The 24,339-nt window shown below is 41.5% G+C and overlaps 2 protein-coding genes and 2 non-coding genes across 4 annotated transcripts; 1 reads left to right on the forward strand and 3 right to left on the reverse strand.

The window, feature by feature from the left end:
• Window positions 1–2,325: 2,325 nt before the first annotated feature.
• Trnaw-cca lies at window positions 2,326–2,397 on the reverse strand. The gene has a single exon. It is a non-coding gene; the product is annotated as a tRNA-Trp (tRNA).
• Window positions 2,398–3,319: 922 nt separating this feature from the next.
• Trnal-aag lies at window positions 3,320–3,401 on the reverse strand. The gene has a single exon. It is a non-coding gene; the product is annotated as a tRNA-Leu (tRNA).
• Window positions 3,402–3,889: 488 nt separating this feature from the next.
• LOC107194350 (muscle-specific protein 20-like) lies at window positions 3,890–23,300 on the forward strand. The gene is made up of 5 exons (XM_015583963.1): window positions 3,890–4,019; window positions 13,746–13,827; window positions 21,062–21,191; window positions 22,634–22,754; window positions 22,856–23,300. The coding sequence occupies exons 1-5, from the start codon at window positions 3,996–3,998 to the stop codon at window positions 23,045–23,047; spliced, it is 549 nt and encodes a 182-aa protein (XP_015439449.1). The 5' UTR covers window positions 3,890–3,995; the 3' UTR covers window positions 23,048–23,300.
• On the reverse strand, window positions 5,833–10,812 carry LOC107194351 (myophilin). Its single transcript, XM_015583964.1, has 4 exons — window positions 10,667–10,812; window positions 7,327–7,526; window positions 7,130–7,250; window positions 5,833–6,935 (listed from the first exon to the last, which is right to left on the reverse strand). The coding sequence occupies exons 1-4, from the start codon at window positions 10,670–10,672 to the stop codon at window positions 6,753–6,755; spliced, it is 510 nt and encodes a 169-aa protein (XP_015439450.1). The 5' UTR covers window positions 10,673–10,812; the 3' UTR covers window positions 5,833–6,752.
• Window positions 23,301–24,339: the final 1,039 nt, after the last annotated feature.

The following is a 24,339-nucleotide window of genomic DNA, read 5'->3' on the forward strand; positions in this document are numbered from 1 at the left end:
ATTTGGAAGATCGATGAAAATCTCCTCCTTCTTACACATCTATTGAACGACAATGCGTGTAGGAATGTTACATGCAAGGACATTGTATTGTGAACGTATCACATCGATCATCTCCTTTGCCATGTGTGCTTACGGACAAGCTCGCGGTGCGTGCTCACATCCCGCATACGAGCACCGAAATATCCGAGGAACATATTGATATAGGAAGCTGGTTCTCTCCCTACGTTGAAAAGAGTTTCGCGCGGGTTGTCTCACAAAGCCCCTCCTGGCACCAGGAGAGCACGTAGGCGACGTTAGCATATTCTCGTCGGTTTGCTGTTCCGTCATACCTTGACTTTCGCCCGTGAGGAATTTTTTCAACAGGAACGCATGCGGCCAACAGTAATTTCATGACGCCACCGATAGAAGCGCTAGTGTACAAGCGCACTCCTTGTTCACGTATGCATATATACACGTGTACTACATAACAGGTTCAGTTGAATACGAAGCTGGATTCCCCCACCTCTGTTCCAAACTGCACGTCAATTTTAGGGGAAAACGTAATAACGTTTGATCCATCCAGGAATGAACGGTGGTGAGATCACCTCTGTGCTGCACGGTAAAGAGACGAGAAACAATGATACGATAAAAACTTCTGAAAAGTGTCACATATACATATACAAACGAGAGGCACATTATTAATTCCAATTTTGGGGAAAAACGGTGTCACTGTCCGGTGATGATACTTCGATCGATACAGGTGGGGTGAGCATGATGGAACAATGTATTATCAGGTACAGAATTGAAGCAGGAGGACGTCACTTGGCATCAGAGACGAACATAGACGCATAGCCCTACCGAAATTTCCGTCCAGGCTGGAGTCAATGAACTAATAAGCAATGGAAAGAGGTCGTTGGGGGCCAATAAGGTATTGTACGTCACAGAGGTGCTTAAGGCCCGCGCGGCTCTTCCTCAAAATTGTGTCTTTCCAATCTGCGGCTAACATGACTCTCGGGGAGGTAACGTTCCGTATTGCTTACCTGTCAACGTTCATGCGTTCCTGCTCGCGAGTCGGTTAAATTGTTGATTATGTCCATTCTACCCGTTAACTACAGATTACTGGAGGCTGCGCGTAAATTAGCATAGCCTCGTTCACCGTATGGAAAGCGAAAGATAAAGTACGATGACGAAGAGCGAACTGGAGTTCGTTATTGATTGTATCCTACATCGTGAGTTACAAATGTGTGTGCGATACTTTCGTGTCTGTCCGATGATTATTCAATGAGTGTTACATGTGTCACGCTTTACAACAAATTATAAATTAATCCTGATAACTTGAATCGACGTAAAAAAATATCAACTAGTTTTATGTTATTTGATTACATTTTAAGGTCATGGTTCGTGTTGATCAGTTAAGTTCCTGCGAAGAAAAATGATAGTCACTATTATCACCATTATGATGTGACTCTTACAACACAAAATTAACTTCAAACACGGTGTGCATAAAGGCATATAACACATAAATGTGTATTTTATAATATTCCGAATGTATTGATTGAATGCCGTAGTTTAATATATGTAATGCTGTGTAGGAACGCTTGAGGATTTAATGATTAATAATCAGAATCATTTAGGCTCAATCAGTTGGTGCATTGTAGCAGGAAAGTATAACTATACTCAAAGTTGAGTTAAGGAGCCAGATAAGGCTGATTACAAAATGTACGTGGGTTTGCATGATACTGACGGTATGAAACATTAATTATCTTATACAATTTACATTGCATCGTTTATTTAACTTGTGTGGAGAATAAGATATGTACATGATGTACATTCAGTATCCCAATTGTGTTTCGTGAAATCTGATCGGTCGGTAACTTATTGTTAGATAACGTAGGAAAGCAGAACAGTCACTACACTGACTTCCTTTACGAACGTGTTAGCCTGCTCCAAGGAGGGGCTAAATGAGACAACCCGCGCGAATATCGCTCAACAGTACGAGAGAGGAGAAAGGAGAGTGGTTCATGTTATCCTAATCTTACGCGTCTTGTGTGCGGGATGTGAGCACGCTCCGTACATCAGTGCAAAGAAAACGCATTCTAAATGCGCGTCATCTCCCCCTCGCACACATGTGTCATATAAAACGTGTCTTCCTCCATTTTGTATAGTACATTGACATAATTCCAGTATCTAAGAGTTTTAGTAATTGTTTTATAATAGAAAAGCAAAAAAGTAATTATATTTAAAATGTACAATTATCACAGGTACAAAGGAAATTAATATAAAACATTATTCTTGCTTGGGTAAATGGTACTTAAAATATACGATTTATAAAAAGAAACATCCAAATGACCCCGACGTGATTTGAACACGCAACCTTCTGATCTGGAGTCAGACGCGCTACCGTTGCGCCACGGAGTCCGCTTGAACGACGTTCTCTGACAGCTAATCTTCTACGGTCAGACACATGAAAGACAATAGATTTAATGCAAAAATAATTTTTAGAAACAAACTAAACAAAAAACAATGGTAATAAGGTTATAACCTGAACCTAAAAAATTGTTAGAAAGTAAGTTTCGTCTTTGATTCATACAGTACCTTCCGTATAAAATTACATTTGCGAGAATGTATCTGAAGGACTGCAAGTGTACCAACAGGGTGTGGCTCGTGGTGGCATCTTCAGAATGAAACATGGAATAGGCTAGCATGTCGTTAAGGAGCATACTTCTGCTGTACTTTTACGAAGCGACTGGGATTATCTTTTTACCGTTACCTCCCTTTTATAATCGGATAACTCTCCCATAATCAACCCTGTTTACTGAAATTGTCAAGAGTCGCTAGCCCCCAGTGATAAGAATAGCAACAGGATTATATCCACCCGCAGGAGCATGGAATTCAAAGCATAGAATTATATACATATGCAGACACAATTTTCTATTTATTATTCAAATCTTCTCTTACATTTCATGAAAGTTATTCAACAGCAAAGGATTCTACACCGGTTAAATTTATCAAGACACATGTGTTTTTGTTCATAGATAATGTTCTTATACAAAACTGTATTACCGACTCAGGTACGAAGTTCACGAAGTCGTTCGTAGATGTCGCTTGCTGCCGGGCAATATACCTCTGGTACGTCACGGGTGAAGCTCCAGTTGTAACGTGTGCTCCTAATAGGTGTGAACCACGGCGCCGCGTACCGACGCAACCCATTGGACCTTCAAAGGAGACCACTGCCGTCTTCGGTTAATTACACGTCACCGAGCGCGAAGGCTAAGGAATATAATCTGAAGAACGCGATCTGTTTATACTCGTATCGATTCAAACGGAAGCAAAAATTAAATGGCAGCGGTGGGATTCGAACCCACGCCTCCGAAGAGACTGGTGCCTTAAACCAGCGCCTTAGACCGCTCGGCCACGCTACCCGTTGAAATTGATTTGCTCCCAAGGCCGTAATCAGTCGATATTGCTATCATACAAGTTGCTGAATGCACACGACACAGTGCACGAACCAGCGACTTGTCTCGAAGAACTGCGACAAGATTGTGCAAGCTGCCGGTTTCAAGCACATCGATTGTAAGCCTTACTCAAGGTCATACGAACTGCCTAAACCCTTCCAGCGTCTACAGAGATCGCTATGGATTTAGTGTGTGTGTGTGTACATTGAACTTTGTTCAAGCTACGAGTGTTGGTTCCTCTAAGAGAATTCTCTATAAACTATTTCCAGTTAGTAAAAACACGGTGTTCACGTGATTCTTCGGGAACGCTTTACGAAAGTTACGGAGGAGGTGGTCGCATATGTAAACTGGGGGGTGGTGGTGAGTGAGTAAGTGATCCATATATAGAAGCGCCCCCACGTTCACCAACACGAGCGCGCACCTGTCACGCATATATACGCAGGACGAGGGCCGATGCTCACACTTTTTGTGCTTGAGTGGGTTAAGCTCTGCCGACTTTTGACGGACTCCTCCTCGTTTCGGGAATTGTAACAGAACGTGTCTGTGTCAGCTAGATTCGTCATGCCTGGACGTCCGCTTTGGCAGGTAAGTCGAATCGCTCGAATTCTCTTCATTCTACGTTAGTACCTTAGCCGTGTGAAACATTCGAACGATTCAACGGAAATCATTTTAACCGTTCCGAGGAATCTCTATGAAAATATTCAAATCTACCAATGCGGGTACATAACCTTCAAGTTACAGTCAGTAACTTGTTTTTAAATTATAAAGTTTGCAACGTGTATAGAGCCGAAATACTACAGTTAGTTTATTATTAAATCGAAGATTAGTATGGAAAATTGTCATTTGCAATTGTTACATCTTTTATGAACGTGTATAGTTCGATTCAATCAAGCATGACTTTCCGTTTATGTATTTTCCCGCCATGGTGTTGAGTTTCATACACACAGTTGTCGCGACAGTTGTCAATTTCAAAGCATTACTAGGATCGCAAAAATTATTCTGGAAACTTATTTTGGAAACATCCAGAATTTCATGAAATTACGCGACACGAGCGTGAAATACGACGTAGGAGAAAAATTCTTCTCCTTTACATCCAGAAAAACCATCTATTTCAAAGGTTCTGACTCATACCGCCATAATATTTTTGCGAGTTTTCATTAAAGTGCTTCTAATTCTGGAGAGGTTGTCTACCATGAGTTATTCAATGCATCGTTAAACTAAATTTGATTTACACGTGGATCGAGGAGGTATCGTATCGCTTTCGCGGAGGCCGTTCCATTTTCAATCACGTTTTCCGTTTCCACAGGAATAAATTTAACCTCGGAAAATTTTCACGGGACTCTGGTCTCCATTGAGAAATTGATCTTAAATTCGAGTCGCGCGGTTGGTTAAAAAATAGTTTAAATATTGAATTAGTATCAGGTCCCTTATATCTCGCCGGTGGTTTTAGGGTACAGACTGATTTTTTATAATCATTTAAAATTTAAAGAATCATATAGGATAAACATACCAATAAATGAGCACTGTTACTCGTTTTTATTTAGAATGTTCATTCACTGGAGAGATGCCCCTATGTGATTTATATATATGTAAAATTGACTTGATAAATTTAAATGGTATAATGATAGTATAACAGACGTCCAGTTTTGAGTAATACCAGTACACCAAGTACAATCCCAAAATAACCGAACGGCGTGTTGCGTACGTGCCAAGTAAAGCATAAAGTTCGAATTAAAATTTCTGCGGTGTAAGCGGATTGCGTGTTCGCGTTCCAGAAAAGAAACTGAGAATCCGAAAAAATTTGTGTCGCGATGACGGCACGGCTCTCGACGGGGCAAGGTTTATTTACAAACAAGCCGCCGGTATTTTCGTGGCTGATGTGCCCAAAATTAACTCCGCCAAGTTGAGGGTGCGCCCGAGGCCTCCGAGCGACCGAGATGGAAACGCTAAACGACAAAACCTGGCTATCCATAAAATTGAATAGAAAAAATAATTTTTTTTGTAAATAAAATTTACAGAATCGTTTCGACTACAAGGATATTTTTAATGCGAACTTGTATTTATTTAACTGACATTTTTCCGAACTAAAAAAAGAATGATCTATATTTAAGATAAATTTAACGTTTCTTTTTTCGGAGCTGCATAATCATTACCACGGATTTCGCCAGTCATGCAGCATAATGCGTGATATTTTAGTATACACTCAGTCTCGTTATTAGCAGCGGAAAGAAGTGTGGTATTAGTGTCCCGAGAACTTGGCATCGGGTATCTCTTACGACAGAGAAATCTCCAAATTTCACGACATCTTTCTTCACCCTTGTTTTTCTAACATAGTGCACAATACTTAGCGTACTGTCCAACGAAAACAGTGTGCAGGTTCAATGCCACGATAACACGGTTAATAGAAAATAGCAGCGCCGCCTCTTTATTCGGTACACTTGTTGTTTACATATAATTAGAATATTACGAGAGAATAATTATAAATCTTACAAAAGTGTATGATCAATTCGAATTGACAGAATCTTGTAGTAAACACGAGATCCTGAAGTCTCACACAACATCTGATGTATTATTGGTGCATTGGTGTCTGTTGTCTTCGATAATTCTTATTCACACAAGTTTCCATGTGTGTATTCAAAATTACGAATGATCTTGATATTATGTTAACCAACGAATGTTTTGTAGTGTTGTCTCTTGTACGTGTATTTGTGTGTATATGTAGTGTAGCGTGTTGTGTGTGGTACCCAAAGTGTATTCTGTGTATAGAGTACAAAAAATCATCGATGAGTGTTCGAAGGCTCCTCTACACTGAACATTAAATATCTCTTAAACTAATAGACATATACGGCTGAAAGAAATACCATTCGCTTCAGAATTCCAAGCTCTATCGCTGTGCTAAACGTTATTAAAAAGTCAGCGTTACACCTGAGGACCTTTCCTTGTCAATGCAGAGGAGCCTTTGAACACCAATCGATGACTTACTGTACTGATTGTAATGTGTATCGTGTGTTTGTAATAGAGTAAACTAATGTTGGTCAATTAACATTGCTTCCTACCAGGATCTCGCGTTTACATATTACAGAAGGACACGATAGTATAACAAAAATTTACGCCAACGTATCGTGATGCTAGAGATCTACTCAACCGATAGAAATATTTGAAGTTTCACAATTTAAATTCTATACACGGACTCGCAGTCGTCCGGAAGAATTCGAGTTCCATTTTACGTTCGCAGATTACATAGGTAGCGAAGTAGTAAAATAACACCTATGTCGGTCCCAAGCAACGGGTCATTGTTAGAATACGGCTGGAGGATGTTTACATGTGTCGAGTGTTACCGAATCCACCGTGACCAGATTGGCTGGCGCCTTTGTTGAAGCCCATTTGCAGGTTGAGGTGGCCCTCGCTGGCCCGGAGCTGCTCCTCCGTGAACTCCCGTTTGTTTTCGTCGGCCATCTTCGGTCCTAGCCTCGGTCCATTGTATTCAGGGTGTTTTTGCGTCTGAATAAAGAAAATGTTGCAATGAAATATTAGGTGAAACGTTTTTGGGGTCGGTGGCTCGATACATTGCAGACTGGACCCTAATCTTTTCTCTGGACTTCGCCCTCGGTAACTTCAGATTCTATAATTCTATAACGAATATGACATTCGAAACCTATCGGAGAAATCTCAGGACACCGTCCCCAGATACTCACAATCCTACCAAGAGCATACAGGCACAAGGTGACTTGTGGTATGTTGCGTCTCTCGAAGAGATCGGCCGTCTGGAAGATCTCTTCTTGTGGAACACCGTAGTTCTTAATGGCGGCTTGGAATCTGTTTAAAAAGAAACGATCGTGTAAACTTCTCACGATTGAATCGCCCTGAAATACTTGTCGGTAGTCTACTCTACCTCTGAACATTTTCCATCAACTGGAAGTTTGTTCCCTTGGTCTGGATCTTCTTCACCGATCCGGGGGCGAGTTTGTTGGCCAGTTGGCAGAGAATCACTCCATCCTTGAGTATGTCCTCGTAGTTTCCGGGCGGTAGTTTCTCGCCGATGACCGCCTCGATCCAGGCCAACACCTCAGCCTCCTGTTCCTTGTTGCGGGCCTGAAATCAGGATATTTGTTGACTCGTAAAAAATTTAAAATAGCCAAAGAAAATTCAAAGGATCGGTTGTGCCATCTAGGATTCCGGGATATAAGGATCCAACGGAGAAGATTTTAAAAATGTCCAGACGAGGGGCTACAGAAATAGATCGGTGTTACGTTACCAGGGGGCGTAAAACGAATCGTCGAAAATAAAATAACGTCGGCCGATTCGCGTTGGCTTTTATTAAAACTGGCAGAGAGCACCGTACGAAACGTTTCCCTCTCGCTGGCCCACCTGTTTTACCGCGATTTGCGATCACTCGCGAACTCCTCCCCGCTGAGAGGTTTCGCGCTGATTTTCTGGTTTAAAATCGTTCAAGACGAACGGACGAAATTACACGCTGTCTGGCAGCCTGACAATGATTTCACTTCGACGCTTTCCTTTTCGAGCTGATATAGAAACATATATCCATGGTATACTACAAGAGTTTCGATATTTCTGTTTGGCCGACACTATTTTTGGAAAAATAAATGTATGCTTAGACGAAGACGTTAAATTAAACTCAAAGCAAATCATCAACATTTCGTTTAATAAACAAATTTCGTAGAATTTGAACGATCGGAAATAATCGGTAATTATTGATACTTGAGTACTAAACTATTGATGGATACGATTATCGATATTTTATACACCCGTTTCGATACTCCATCTCACGAAAATATCTGCGAATGGAGGGCAGCACATCCTCGCGACACGTCAAACTCGTCAACGAGCTTTTTGCAATTCGAGGATCAAAATCCTCTTTGAGACAACGAAAAGAAATCGAGAAGTCTCGCGTGTTCCCACTATCGCCGGTTAACGTAAGCAATTTGTTATTACGATCGCGCCAACCGCGGTCCGACCGACGTAAATCGAAATCTGGCATCCCTCTTCTATGCGATAGATCAGTATTTATAGCGAGAATTAGCCTCGATATCTCGCAAAATACAAATCCTCGCCTGTGTATTTGGTTCCTGTGAGTTATGCCTTGTCGATCGTAACGAATCGTACGAATGACGGAAGATTTCGAATATTGATCCCAGTTCGATGGTTTCTCGCTCTGGTCGGATCCCTCCCAAGACGATCGCCAAGAAAGATCTCCAGCAGCCCTGTCTGCGAAGTGTCGAAACGGCTTGGAAGCAACGTGTGTTCCTTGTCGAACGTTCTCGAGGTGTATTTTAAGGCTCCATTCTCAAGAGGAACGAAGTTTTTTACTACTCCTGGTGGTTGTGCTATCGTCTGTTTCTCAAGGACGCTTTTTCGTCGTGAACTTGTGTGACCACGTGGTGCAACATGATTCATTGAAATTAAAATCGGTCAAGTTACAAGAGTCAAGAAGGATTTCTATCATTCCAATTAAGTCGGAAACTACAGATCCTTTCGTTGATTTTGTAACATCCATGGGAAAAGTTCGTTGAACCACGGGTATCTAAGCTTTTCTCTGAGCATCGTTGAAGCTCAAGCTCCCTCAAGTCTCTAATTGCCATTAGAACGAATGAAACGTAATCACGGATAATGCATCACGTTACCACCGGTGTCTCCTATATCGTGACTCTTCTATACTACGTTTCCATCGTGCTCATTATTATGATCGTCACCGTGATATACATGTTGCTTTATTTCCCTATCACCCTCTTTTAGCGCGCTACCATATTCGACGTGAAAATATAATACATATTTCCATCATTCGATTGTAATTTCTCTGTTATTGACGCGTGACAAAGTGTCAGAATTAAATAAAACAAGCAAGGAATGACTGAAATAAGTTAGAGAAACTACTTAGTGGTGGTCATGTTTGAGTTACCGCGGAAAACCGATGGATTTCTGAATAACAGTGGTTTCCGTTCGATAGCATCGACGGACATAGGATATTACGTAAGGGTATTTATCTTAGGGTATAAATACACCGGTCACGACGGGGGAGGCGATACCACACGTCAAAGAGGATATCGTCGTTACAAATCGCGGTTTTCCGTCATGTCGATCAAACGGATCGTGATGAATTTGTTCACCGAAATCTAACCTATATTCGTGTTTCTAGACGCTAAAAAAATATTCAAACAACAGTTATCAACGCTACCAATACCGTAGATCTATTTAAAAGTTTAAAGACCAAACAAAAGTGGGGGAAAAAAGAAAAATATTAGTCTACAAATCGAGACGCTACGCGCTGTTAAAGGATTATTTTCTCTACTTTTTTCCCGTCCGCAACTTTGTATGTTTTCCCCTCTGTCAAGATTAATCCAGCAACGTCTCGGGAAATCCGCCAGAACGAAATAGCCCAAGGTCTACCGTAATTAGGATTCTACGAATAACCGCGGTTCCTCGGCGTTTAACGCTCGCGATTTCAAAATTATTAATGTTATACCAGGTTCAGTTAGACTTCTCACTTGTCCCTTTACTCGTTGAACCGAGCACACATCTGTGGCTGACAGAAAGAACGCCGTATGTCACATGTTTTCACATTCGAGATAATTGTTTAAAGTTCTGTACATCAGTTCCTCTTATTAGCAATGTTTCCCTGTTTTCTTTTTACAATATTAATATATACACTCACCGACAAAAAAAAACAAACTACTTTTATGAACATCATATCGATTGCTCGTGCTTATACATAATTGAGGGGCTCAGTAGAAAAGGTGCACCACCATTTTCATACCATCAACAAGCTTTAACCTTATTTTTCATATGCTTAATATATTTTTTTCATGTTTTTGCAGAATAAACAGTAATAAAATAGGCAATGAAAAGCTATCACAAAAGGAAATATACGAGAAACCGTTCTGTTCTCCAAATTTTCTGAACTCGTGTTGTTTTACCTACTCTACTGCATTGAATACTGGACTTCCCTTAAATTGCATTACTTTTTTAAAGATACAAAATATGATTTTATGCATTTTTTCCCTCATAAACACATAGATACTATATTCTGCAGCTCAATTACAATGCAATAAACCTCAAATTTTTCGAAACTGTCGCATGCAGAGTTTTTCCATACAGCCACAGACATATCGCGTCGGTAATTTATACGGCCCGCTGTTAGTCACACTGATCCTCTAAACGAGCACACTGGGGTTGTTCCGCGCGCGTTCGCCGATGCTGACAATCGACACACGTACCGGCATGCTTCTGTCCCTTTTTTCCCCTGTGGATCGTTCTACTCTCTGTTGACCACCGAACGTGTGCACACGTTAATCTTCTCAAGGGACAGCAACTTCTGTGAACGCGATGACGCTTGACCGGACAGAGACTAAGTCCGGACGCCGTGCGTCGCGACGCTATATGCCGGTCTCCCCTCCGCCCGGGTATCCTTTCCGTCGACATTCAGGAACGAGTGATTTTTGGCCAGTTGCCCGACGGGTATTCCCACACCCCCGCTTCTTTCTCGTAACCAGATCTTGACACTGCAGCCCCATTTACAAGACCGGGACAAGAGGCTGACTCGTTACATCTGTGATCGCCGAATTGGTCTCAGTTTCTTAGCTTTCGATCCTTATGCCATTGCACGTTTTCCTGACTAGGTCAGATCGTACATACTGGTACGTAATTGTATATTATACGGTGTAACTTGCTTACCATATGAGAGATTATAAGTAGTGATCGAACCTAGGCGATGGTTCCAATTCGGCAACCTTCCCCTGTATTCTGGTTTTATTCATCAGACGGTTCAGATCCATTCAAGAAGGAGAGTTGAAGAGTAGAAATGGCGAATTGTCGACGAGTAGTAGGTTTTGGTACCACATAGGTCATGATTGTTTCCAAAAAGAGATAGAGTGGATAGCCCAGGACACTTAAGTGGAACCCAAACACAATATATAATATCTGTAAATTGTAATCAGTAGACTGAGGACAGGATTGCATATTCATAATTTATTTAAAATATATTTATGAATATTTAGAATAATCAATTGCTGGGTTATCCCTTCTGTGTTAATTACTAATATTCATTGTATCTTTATACATATGTGCCAGTATCCCTCAAGAGGTCAACAAGATCCTTATTTTGTCTGGAACCTGGCAGAACTTAGTATGTAATGGAGATACTGAAATGTCCGGATTCATCCGCCTTTTGCCTATGTATAGGTTTACGTTAACCATAATTATTGTAGCATTATCCAGAAAGTACTATCTTCAGTTACCATTTAACGTAACCACGAAGGCATACACCGTTTAATCGTAAACTTCTTGGAACGTGAACCGGATCTTGTCCCCGGTTCAAAGACCCTTTCCTTACACATCGTAACTTGTTCGACTAATTCGGGTCATGCAGAAGTTAGGGTCGCTTATTTTTACATCTCGCGAGTTTCTTCTTCTTAACCTTTCCATGCAAAATCCTTCACTTTGAGGCGGTACGAATTTTTGTGAAGGTATTCTGGTTATGAAAACGATTAGAATAATATCTCTGATACTTCATTAGGGAAGGAGCAAAGTGGCTATCCCCAGAAATAGTGAGCCGTCTGGACAGGCTATTTAGGGGCGGTTGTATCGCTGCTTACCACGATCTGTCGTTATTATGAATGCTGACGTCTAGTGCCGAGGCGGGAATTCCGAGTGCCTACGTAGCATGTAAGTGGAAAAGTTCGAACAAGTGGGTGTCTGCTGTGGTGTATATTGCAAGAAAAGTACGGTTAACCCGGGTCCGTGGATCGTAGCCAGATGAAAACGCCGATAAGCAAGGCGGTCGGTCGTCGTGATTTCTGGATTTCGGCCACCTTCGAAGGGTGAGGCCACCGCCGAGTTTAGATTCCGTCAATCGACACTGTTTCCAAGTTTATCGTAACCCGACGAAATCGTCTGGAACTATTCATCTTACGTTCGTTCAGCTTGAGTTATGTAAAGGAGAATTGGATCGATGGCGTCATCGGTGCTGTTTCTTGACGTTAGTTTCTTAAATATCCTCTCGATACATATGTATGTATTATATATGAAATCTGGAATAATTAAGGGTTCTTGTTATAGTCGCTTTACCAGTTGGTTTAGGAAATTAAGAGCAACAGGTTAAGGGAGGGTGATTCGGTTGGACGCCACGAGAATGAAAGAATGGAGTAAAATGGAGTAAAGACTGCATCGCATACCGTCGTCACAACGAGTACTTAAAGCGCCACCTCTTGATCTCGTGTTCTCCTATCACGATGCATTTCCAGCAAATACTTAACCGAACTTTACTTGCGTTCAATTGCAAATACACCGTTTACAGTGGTCATGTATGGTACAGCACTGTGAAAAAAGTCTCTTGTTAAAAGAAGTTTCATAAGTGGCATTGATAGACCATTACTTTAAATGTCGTATCAAAATGTTATTGTGAAAAATCGTTTGCATTTATATCATTTTGTAATTTCATTGTAGTTTTGTTAAATATTAATATACAAACGTTGCGATAATCAGGTATTCTATGAATTGAATTGCACTACATACATACATTCATACATACATACATAGCTCTGTTCGTTGGTTCGTTAGTTGGTCGACCTGCCGCTAGATGGCATTGACGAAGAATCATTTCTCGCAGTTAGAATGATCACGCTAGCGTTATTAGTAAGACGGGGAAAAGCCGTTTCTTTAGCTTTGCGCAGTGGCGATATCGTAACCAATGAGGTTCTACCGAGGTGCGATTATTGCTAGTTGAAAACTTTTACCAATACCCCGCCATGACGATGTGAAATACCATCGGCTACGGCAATTTTTGAAAGTTTCTACGGAAACTGATTTGATAATTCAAAAACGAAAGTATACAATTCCCACCAACCTTTTTACCACTTACAATTACTGGAATTTATACACATTTAATATACAGATTTTTCATTCTAGTAAATGTTCCGAGATATATAATAACCATAACTAAAATTATTATTTGAAGACAATAAACAAAATGGTCAAGGTACTCCATCAAAAGCTTTTTTTATAAGTTTCAAGCGAATGTTTTTAAGGATATTAATTTGGTTACCGTCGTTAATCGATCTTCCTCCACTCACAGTAGTCTCCAAAATAAACTTAATGAATTGTTGACACGTGGCGCAGCGATAACTCCTGGGGTCTGAGAACAGAATTTATTTCGGTCAGTTATATCTAAATAGCCACTGTTCATCTTAAAAGATACAAACCAGTCATTAATCACTGTTAGAAGTGTATTAAGCACTCAAACTGAACGCTTTCGGATAAACAGTTATTAAAAGAATTCTTTTAATCTTTTGATTCTAGGTTGCTGGTAAGCGAGAGGCTAGCCAAGAGGCTGAGGCGCAGCAATGGATCGAGACGGTGGTCGGACAGAGATTTCCACCAGGTGTGATGTTCATAAAAAAATACGTAACTAGGGTGAATGCACTAGGAAATGAACACGTATAGATATTAAAAAATGTAATTTTCATGTGCCAAATATCTATTAATATTATTATGATTTAAAATTCAACTTTACCAGTTACAAAATCTTGTCAGTGTTCATTCATTGGTGCGTTTACCCTATGTATTAACACGACCAACGCTCTTACCGTTCGTGTAATCTTATCGCGGTTACACCGCGACCAGAACATAATCCAACGGGAGATCACAATCGCAACGGTTGATTGAACTTTGTCGATAACATACACCACTCCCTCGATGCACGCGCTCGGATGCATGGACTCCTGTTCTGCGGAGGTGGTGCGGTTCGAAAAGCGTGTCAATATCAACCACCCCCGTTCGAGAATCGCCGTGCAACAATACCCAGAGGCCCTCTGGAACCCTATAATTCCCGGGTACGAATGTCAGGCCGCGTGACGTCACAAAGGTTAAGCTTGTTGACTTGGTCAGTTTTCGTAGTTTCCCTCGAACATACGTATGTCAAAGTGGCGGACAAATCTGTAGGACAACTGATATTTCCAGTGTACCCAATTCATCTTTCATGGCCATCCTAAAAATTCAATTCGGGATGTTTGTTAGTCACTTTAACCGTGGATTTTAATTAGTATTAATTGACACTATTTAATAGAGATGGAAATAACTTAGCGAAGAAGTTATAGTGAGAGTTGGTTTCCCACCGCAAAAAGGGATCGATGGCCAGGATTCCTAAGGGTAGTTGTGTCCTCCTTCGTAGGAATGTTCTCCTGGTAAAACGCGCGCTTTGTTACGTCATTCGAGCCACCCTATTGAACAGACAACGGGCAACAACCCCTGTGTCTGACGTGCACCCCTGGTTCGAGAAATACGCCAGGCGTCGACGCAATCGTCGTGTTGAGTGCACCCCGGTTCCACGGTTTTGCTACATAAGAAGCAAGACTTTGTTCTTCTTACGTTTTTCTAACACTTCTTTACGTCATTTCCCGCCTTGATTAAGTGTGGTTACCCTTGAAGAGGAAGAGAAAGAAATTGGGTCAGTCTATAGGTTACGTAGTACTTATAGGGGCAACACAAGAGTCCTCGAAGAAAGAACGTAAAGCTTCGGATATTGTGCTTTCATTTCAAGCTGACACCCTGATAGTGTGGAGGGTTCGACGAAGGTGGCAAAAGGATGCCGTCTTCCTCTTTTGCCCTTTTAATTAATCTATATGCATACACTTTCAGCCCTCCGTGTGAATCCGAGGGGCGAGGGGGAAGGTTCTTCGGTGACAGTGAAGCTTCTTCACTGAAGTGCTAGCCTGGTATTAACCGATTCAGGACGCACCTGTTATAAGCTTACCGTCCCGCCTAATAGGACGAATACGTTAGAAGAATCTTTATAAATATTACACTCTATCAATATTCTCCTTAACCCTGAAGAATTACCCCGTTAAACAATCCTGTTAGTCTAATTGAAATATGAATTTTCTCTTGAAATAACACAATGCATAGCGATTAAAATATTTTAACGAGGTAGAAAATGCAAGCCATGGAGGATTAAGAAGTCTAATTACAATGTATCGCTATCAGTGTGTAATTGTTTTTTTAACCAGGAGCATTGTCAACGTCTTCCTGTCGTTTGGCTCGAGCATTGCCGCGCAGTAGCAGCTCCATCTAGGCTTAGAGTAGACGGGAGGCTCTACGCAATGATGCGAGCCGGGTATACGAAGCTTTTGATGTTATTGACTCGTTTAAAATTGAACTTGGATTAGCGGCACGTTCGATCGTCGCCGTGGTCAACTGTTCTTCTTCTCCTTCCTCCCTCGCTGTCATTGTTCGCTCTACATAATACCGTGATCGGAATTCGACGTATTCCAGGATTCCCGAGTCTTTCCGTTGCAGATGTTAGCCTGTTCCTGGAAGCTCGCGAGGCATGCTGAACACGATCCTCTCGTTACAGTATCATTGTGCATTTTTTTCGGTAGTGGGAGAAAATCTTACATTCTGTTTTGACGTTCAGTCATCTGGGAAAAATGTTAAAGTGTACAGTTCGTTAAGAAAATTCAAATATGCTATATAAACAAAAAAGTGTTTTTGGCAGAATAGTGAATACCTTTTGAGAATAGTTAAAATATGTACATATATGTATATATAAATATAAAAATAGCCGAGGCCTTAAGTTATTGACAATTAACAATCAAATTATTGTTATTAGAAACGACCACTGCTACACCTGTAATTGCAATTATTAATTTGTCGCTTGGTACATGTAGTAGAAGTTTCTAACCGCCAGAAGCTCGTTAAACGATGTTTAACAATCGGTTGCCGGCCGACGACGTGTATTGATTTCGCGTCATCTGTTCATCATGTTACGTCGTAAGGACGCCAATGTATCAGGAACGCATACAAGGCCCATGGATAGTCAAGTCACAAACATCGTATTGTGTCATTTCTTCTTCCCCTCTCTCTCTCTCTCTCTCTCTCACGAGCGCCTGCACCCTTCTCAACTTCCTCATCGTAGTGAAAATCGAGTATTAAGCGACACTCACAACAAACTTCCCTCGTTAAATTATAATAAATCGTGATTTTATTTATTTGTAGGCGTCATCTTTTCTTCTCCATTTTGCATCAGTCTGAAACTATAAATGTTTATTGCAATTTAATTGGTCTCAATAAGAATTATTGGTCATGGCTCTTGACAAGCTAATAATATCGTAATAATGTAGTTAAGTTTTATCTTGAGTGAATTTGCTTACTGAGATCGCAACACTTAATCCTTAAAAATGATTTGAAAATGAATTCTATAAAATTGTAGCTACATTACTTATTGACGTTGTTCATATAAATATAAAATATAGAGGTTATTTCTATCCCGTTGAAAATGCCCCTTAAAGCTCGACGGGTGAATCGGAAGGCGTTTCGAGGGAGGGAAGTGTCAGTCATCCGTTCGTCACGGTGGCACAAGTAGCTTGCCTGCACCAGGGCACCAGCAGACGTTTGAGGGATTTATAGCTTTCCCGCCACGTTTACGTCAACGTCGACGGTACGTTCGATAGGACGTCAGATGATAACTTTCCGTAACACTAGCTTTGATTCCACTAATTTCGACAAGACGTCTCAAGGCGACAGAACCTGTCGATATGTCGAACGGCTCGTCACGCCACGTTGCATGACGTCACGAAAGCTTGCAGTTACTAGGGTAGCAACGACGGCTAGTAGATGAATTTATGGCCTCCTCACCGACGAAGGGCTGTACCCCCACGTGTGCGTGTGTGTGTGTGTTAGTCAGTGTAACCCTGCCTCGGTGTACACCAAGAAAATAAGAAGTCTTCTTACGGGGGAGAAGAAAAAGTTGCGTTTCAGTGATACAGGGTTCCGACGAGATTGAAACTCCGGTGTACGTCAGCAGGTGTCAGTTGTCCGTCAAAGGATCGTCAATGACGTCATTCTGAGACAAGCCTACCAGGATTACAGCCTCGGGGTAGATTTACGACCAAATGCAACAGGTGGTTACCCGAAGCTATACATATTTCGTTTGGGGGTGTGCTCGAGGGGCGTGGACTTGGTTCTCATTGATCAGAAAAAGGATTGTCTTCGAACGCTGATCGTTTCTTGCATGGAGTTATCGGTGGTACACTTGAAGGAGAGATGATTCGTCAGGAAAAAATATTCTTTCTTTTGGAAAAGAAAAACGGTACGTTGCTCAGTGGGCTCATCCAGTAAATATTCTAATTGGATTCTCCTGAAAAGAAAGGCTCGTATTGAAGTCGAAGTGTTTTTACATTGTGCAATCATGTATAAATATGTATATAATTATGATAGAATGGGTTACGGACGCAAGACCATTGCAACTAAGCACGTGTTCCCGTTCCCGCGGGACCTGTTGCTCGCCTCTGGTCGTAAATTCAGCCCGGGGATGTTGTCCTGGTGAAAACCGTGCATTTGACGTCTTTATGACACGAAACTGACGTGAAATCGATACCACACTGGGCAAGCGCGTTCTTTGACGTAGGGAGTATCCCTTTCTCTCATTTAACTCGCTCAGCCTACGCTAATCTCATTAAAGGGTTCATCGTAATTTTCTACCACTCATATAATTAACTCCGTATCTACGATCAGACAATAATTTCTAATTGCCTAGAAGATAGTAATCACCTCATTTATGTAGAATATAGAATATTATAGAAGATCAAGTATGATGACAGTGTTTGAATCTGCTTCATTATTCCTGCAACCCTGACTTCTACTGACATTTATAATGCCCGTCGTTTCCTGGTAGGAAGTCTGCGGAGCGTTGAAAACGTGATGCAATGATAATAATAATCAGGTGGTAATCAAATTTCCTCCTTATTTTGAACTTACTCGATGAAAATAACCGTCTATTTATATCTCAGTCTTGTAAAATGTATACTCAACAATACCAACTCTAATGAGTTAATCAGATTCGAGACGATACGTGTAAATTAAACGATATGCGCGAGATACAACAGAATACAGGCGTACAAGACCGGGCGGGATTTATCGATTTCACGTCAAATTGTCGAGACATGACGACCATGACGTGTCACCGTAACAGGATAGTATCACGGGCAGAAATAGTGCTAATGTACCCGATATATATTGTTGCGATCCGATATTTTTTTCGACGGGAAGTATCGACGCAGGAATGAGAAGACGGCGATAAGACACGCGACGTCTGAAAAATATCAGGCCAGCATCACGTGACTCTGTACGAAAGAAACGAGGGAAGAATCACTGCACGTACCATACGGTCACGGTCTGACAATGCGTTTCTATTGATTTTCTGTCATCTTCTCGCGTTTACGACATCTCATCGCGATTCGACGGTACCAGGAACGTATCAGCAATATCACACTTCTTGTTTACGCCCATCATCCGCGGCGGTTCCACGCGTTTCGATCCCAGGAAGTGGTGTGGATGCTGGCCCGTTGCTCTCGGCTGTTGCCTGGATAGCGTGGAAAAGCAGAAGGTCTGCTCGGGTCGTTTGATTCGCGCAGTCCAATGTGAGTGACACACACCTGAAGGATGAAGATGCACTCAAGGAATTTTCATCTAATTCCAGAATTTCGAAGAATATTCGATATTCGTTAATTCCTAGACTTCATATTTAATTCTGCCCTTAAGTGCGTTAAAGAGTAAGACGTAAATATTCTTCCTGTTTCAATAATTAGATAAGGATTATCCCGAAAGTGTACTTGTTTCAGATACTTTGATCAATTTTGTTTATTGTCGTGCCTATTGTGTAGAATTGACCATTGCTAGATAGTTCGCCACGTGAATGTTGAGAGTCGATTCCACGGTTAATTGAACGAAATTGGCCGAGGTATCTGAAACTGATCGACTGTCGAAGGCTCGTCAATCGAAAATTCAAGCACACGACCAGTTTTGTACTAGGCGAACAGATTTTCGGGTAGGCATTTGGTGGCGCGCTCCCTCCATCGCGAAACCACGTGACTCGTCGTCCTTGCAGGATCAGGGTAGTAGTCTTTCGAACAGCTAATGAGCGCGTTGTTCCGTCCAAAAATGTCCAAAAGAACAGTGAAGTATCTAATGGCCACAATCTGTCGAATATGTATACCGAAGTCACAAAGTATTTGCTTACACTCGAAACATATAACTTGGGAAAAATAGTTCGATACCATATACTATAGAAACCCATAACAATTTCCGTTACAATGGATGTTTCTAATGACGTGCATCTACATAACGCGTCTTCAGTTTATAGTTTACGTATACACAGCGAGCCCAGCTGGAGGAACTACTCGAGGCTCGGTATGTTTTCTTAGTAACTCCGTAACTTTCATATTCATAGATACTGCATATATTACCATCGCCGCTGTCGCTTAACTAGAATATAGCGTTCGAGCTACAGACAAAAACGTTGCTCTTCGCTAGACTTGGGGGGCAGGGCCACATTCAGCCAGTTGTGACCATATCGGTATTCTCTTTGCTGAAATGTTAAAAATACAATTAATTATTCTTCAAAGTAACGCGTGTAACCTACTTCCCTTTCATAGCCATACATTCTTCTATATTGTAGTACAATTGTCGCGTATGGACCAAGATAATTCACATACATCAGTCAGCTCATTGTTTATAAATTAACTGTATTCACCAAAATCATATCCATCATCTGAAAATGATCAAAGAGTTAATCTGTGTTCGAATTGCATTAAATACCAAAGGAATTAATGCATCAAAAAAGCTGGCGGCAACTACAAACCTGGAAAGTTACCTGTCGTGCTTCCGCGACCGCAGCGCTTCCTCTCGCGGCTTGTGTGCATCGATACAATTTATAAATCCGGTCGCCAGGTAGCGTGCCACATCGATATGTTCGATACATGGAAACGTCACGTAAAGTCGTTGGGTGGGGGGGAAGTTGGAAATAACGACACACACACACGCCTGACAAATTGACAGACGAACTCTTCGCGTAAGCTGCGCTCCTGGCAATTCGAGATGCAGCGTGTCTTTCGAATGGCGACGGGAGCGCTTCGGCCAGTCGAAGCCCACGACACGCGACCAGGAAAGACAATGATGGCGGTGCGAACGGGACAACGCGGGTCACCAGTAAAAAAAAAAGAGAGGGCTGGAAAGACGGAGGCGGTCTCTTTCCTGGATCCTTCGACCGAACGGCAAAAAATGCCATGCCCCTTGGCGCGCCTCTTGGTATAATGGGGCGCTATGAACGAGTGCTGGTGCACACGTAGCCTCTCTGTTATTATTTCGCGGCAATCTCCCGACCGCCCGTGGTTGCTGGCACGAAGGCTGGGAGGTGACGGAGAAAAAAAAACAGAGAAACGAATCTGTCGTTCGTTCGAGAGCCGATAATCACGCGACCGACAATGAAAATCGATGGCTGACATCAAGTGCGCATGTCAGTCCCGCGGGCGGACGAGAGGGCAAGAGTGGAGTCGTTTGTTTTTTCTGCTATCCTGGTGGCACTGTGGTTCTCGGCATATCCATATATACCAGAAACAAGTATTGTCGTTATCTCCTCAATGAACAGTACGATTTTCAGTTACTGTGAAAACGGTATGAATATCAATGGAATTCTTTCAATGTTGCATTCTAAGTATGTGTATGTATTACTATACGGTTAAACGTGCTGATAATTTGGGAAAGAAGAAATTTAATTTAACACAAATTATGCTTCCAGAAGTTTCAAATAATTAATTATTGTTGTCCTGTAATGGGTTTAGGTGTGCTGTACGAAGATGCTTTAAGGGACGGCGTGCTGCTTTGCCAACTTATGAATAAACTGCAACCGGGTCTCGTTACTAAGATCAACACTTCTGGTGGTGATTACAAGATGATGGATAACCTTAATCAGTAAGTACTACGATTTGTATATCAAATCACCACTTACCAAATGGTATGGAATGATCTTTTGCTTGCATTGTAATGTAGAAATAGGTGCTACCGGATGATAATATATGTTGTCTGTAATCCCCCAAGAGATTTCGTAGCTTAAGTTAGCCTCCTCTGATCTGATGCTTTCCTGCTACACAGTCGACTTTCCGCAATCGACAGTGTTTTGCTTCGAAACGACTCTCGACTCGCGTCTATCGATGTCGAGAACAGTGGTCGCCGATTCTCGTCGAAATCGAGAGATCAAACCATCCGTGCGAGTATTGACCTCGAGTTCGAGACCAACGATTCTTTCCAATGTGGATACGGACAGATGTAACCGCGAAAATTGACCACGAACCTGCTCCTCCTCGCGTTACCTGATTGCCTGGTAAATAAGTACCAACAAAGTCTGAGGTCGGGACCGTCGCAGTGAACTTCGAACGGATATAATGGAACACTCGTCTTCCTTTGGAGGAGTTAAGCATATCGTACCGTATGTGGTCCTCTAAAAAATACCCAGACTTTTCAATGGGTCCCCATAGACTCTAGAACTTTCTTCGGTGATTCCGGAAGGTCCTTAGGTCCCTTCAAAAGACAACTGGAGTCTAGAAACCTCTACAAATTCAAGGAAGAATATGAAGACCATGCCTACACTTACAATTGACTATAATATTTTTCTTTACTATTTCATTACTTAATTCTTCAATACATTACTATGTTATGAGCACAAATAGGTAGTATCCTTTATCCTTTTTCCACATAATCCTCCCACCTTTGTTAATAATAATGGCAGTTTTTGACGTTGATCCCCAGCAAGATAAATATTACTTTCGATAAAATATAGTGGTTTACGTATTGGTACATCCAATATAAGGTTAACGGTAGTTGTTAGAGCTTGTTGCAGACCCATTAGGATAGAATTTCAATGTCGAATCAAATGAGTAATCAAGCGTCTTCGTGACGGTTTCGCTCGAAGTGCAGCACACTGAGCACACACGCGGTCTGTCTTTTGCATCTAACCGCGGGTGTCGCCTGCGCATGCCACCAATTGGCGCGTTTTCATGTTTAAGAGCGCTCTACTGGATAGTGGGGCGAACGATGCGCAGCGCGGCCACTCCGCGTTACTCCCTTTTTATACGGAAAGCAGAAGTAACGTGAAAGTCGAACACATGGTTACTTTATAATCTCCTTTCGTTGCTACATTCCTGCATCTCAGAGAGCTCGTTAACACTGGCCTGCCTTACGTTTGTCGCATCGCGATCGTGTAGCTTTGCTATCGACAAAATGGCGACTAATTTCGAATAGCTGTTACGAATGTCCAGGGCTACTGGTCTTTTTTTGTTAATTAACTCCGAATAGAGAAATCATCCTCATCTTTTGCATTGCCTTTGGAAGTAACCCCGTGATCTATATTGATTCAGATTCCAAAAGGCCTGCGTAAAATACGGAGTACCCGACGTGGACCTATTTCAAGCGGTGGATCTCATGGAGAGGAAGAATATAGCGCAAGTGACCAATACCATTTTCGCCATCGGTCGTGCTGTAATTAATTTCATTAAATAAATAGGATAGCTATTTCTTTTCTTTATAAACAATGTTCTTCGGTCGTATATGTACATTTAAAAATTATACGTGTTTTACAGACCTACAGACATCCAGAATGGCGCGGACCGTGGCTCGGTCCTAAGCCAGCCGAGGAAAACAAACGACACTTTACGGAGGAGCAATTAAGAGCCGGCGAAGGTCTTATTGGTCTTCAAGCTGGTACCAATAAGGGTGCAACTCAGGCTGGACAAAGTTTCGGCGCCACGAGGAAAATTCTCCTTGGCAAATAATAGCAACTATAACATTTGACGGTGCTCTTAATGTTTTCAATAGATTGTATGTTAGATCTTTAGATTGGAATATGAAAGTTGCTAGAACTATGAACATTTCGACAGGATAATAATATAAATGGAACTTTGAAACTTTTCTAAGTTTCACAATGAAATTTCGTGAACCTCGATATTTATCGTACAGCGCCGAACGCGCATAGCAGAACGATAGTCGCGAGCCAGCAATTGAATTCAATAAACGTAGTTTACCGGAGCGCATCGTATTGTATTTCACTTTTATATCATTATAATTTATATGTATATATAAATAGATATACATATATTATATCGACAGGTGAGTGAAAATTTCTAGTGATGGAAAAATGCAAATATCTCAGTAATGAAGCACTTAAACTGAACCTCATTAGTCTCAAATTGTCCCTCAGGACTTAATGCATGGACCCAATAGTGCAGAACCCCTGAATTAGTAAAATTAGTTATGCCTGTATTACCGTAGCCCCTTATGGGGCGGCAACCCTAATTGCAACAGGTTTCTATCGCATTTACACCGCTAAACGGGCATGATTCTTCTTCGTCCTGCATTAGATACAACGTTTAAAGAACGTAGATTACTATTCTCTAACGGCTGGAAACCAGTAATTACAAGAACATTGTTAAAATCGCATTTATTTGCAACGGTTAACACTGTATCTCGTCATGCGTACCCCGGTTAGTTCACTTTGGACAGGTCTTACACCGTTATACAGACAGCTTTCGGTTAGATAAAGCACTCGATTTGTAGCTGAAAGCACGTAGATTAATCCACTGTTATTGATAATAACAATAAACGACCAGAACAGTGTTAAAATCGCATTTAATCGCGGAGTACCACTTTTTTTGTGACCGGTGGCGCCACCAGTGGCAATTCGCTGAAACTGCTGGCCAAATCATACCGACAGGTGGGTGAACATTCCTAGTGATGGAAAAATGCAAATATCTTAGTAATTAGGTGCTGAAAATGAACGCTGTTAGTCTCAAATTGTTCCTCAGGACTTAATGCATGAACCCAATATTGCAAAACCCTAGAATTAGTCAAATTAATTACACCTGTAATACCGCAGCTACCTCATGGAGCGGCAACCCTAATTCGATCGCATTTAAACCGCTGAACGGGCATCATTTTTCCTCGTCATGCATTAGATTGGAAGCTTAAAGAACGTACATTAGTACTTTCTAGTCGCTGGGTACCAGTAATTACAAGAACATTGTTAAAATCACATTTATTTGCAACGGTTGACACTGCATCTCGTTAT

The sequence above is a fragment of the Dufourea novaeangliae genome, unplaced genomic scaffold, assembly GCF_001272555.1.
Source record: "Dufourea novaeangliae isolate 0120121106 unplaced genomic scaffold, ASM127255v1 scaffold28, whole genome shotgun sequence".
Classification (NCBI taxonomy): domain Eukaryota; kingdom Metazoa; phylum Arthropoda; class Insecta; order Hymenoptera; family Halictidae; genus Dufourea; species Dufourea novaeangliae.

Coding starts and splice junctions, on each gene's coding strand:
- LOC107194350 (XM_015583963.1), top strand. CDS start 3,996: ATGCCTGGACGTCCGCTTTGGCAG. Junction 13,828..21,061: donor CGGACAGAGATTTCCACCAG/GTGTGATGTTCA, acceptor TAATGGGTTTAG/GTGTGCTGTACGAAGATGCT. Junction 21,192..22,633: donor ATGATGGATAACCTTAATCA/GTAAGTACTACG, acceptor ATATTGATTCAG/ATTCCAAAAGGCCTGCGTAA.
- LOC107194351 (XM_015583964.1), bottom strand. Junction 7,251..7,326: donor TTGATGGAAAATGTTCAGAG/GTAGAGTAGACT, acceptor CTTTTTAAACAG/ATTCCAAGCCGCCATTAAGA. Junction 6,936..7,129: donor TGTATGCTCTTGGTAGGATT/GTGAGTATCTGG, acceptor TTCTTTATTCAG/ACGCAAAAACACCCTGAATA.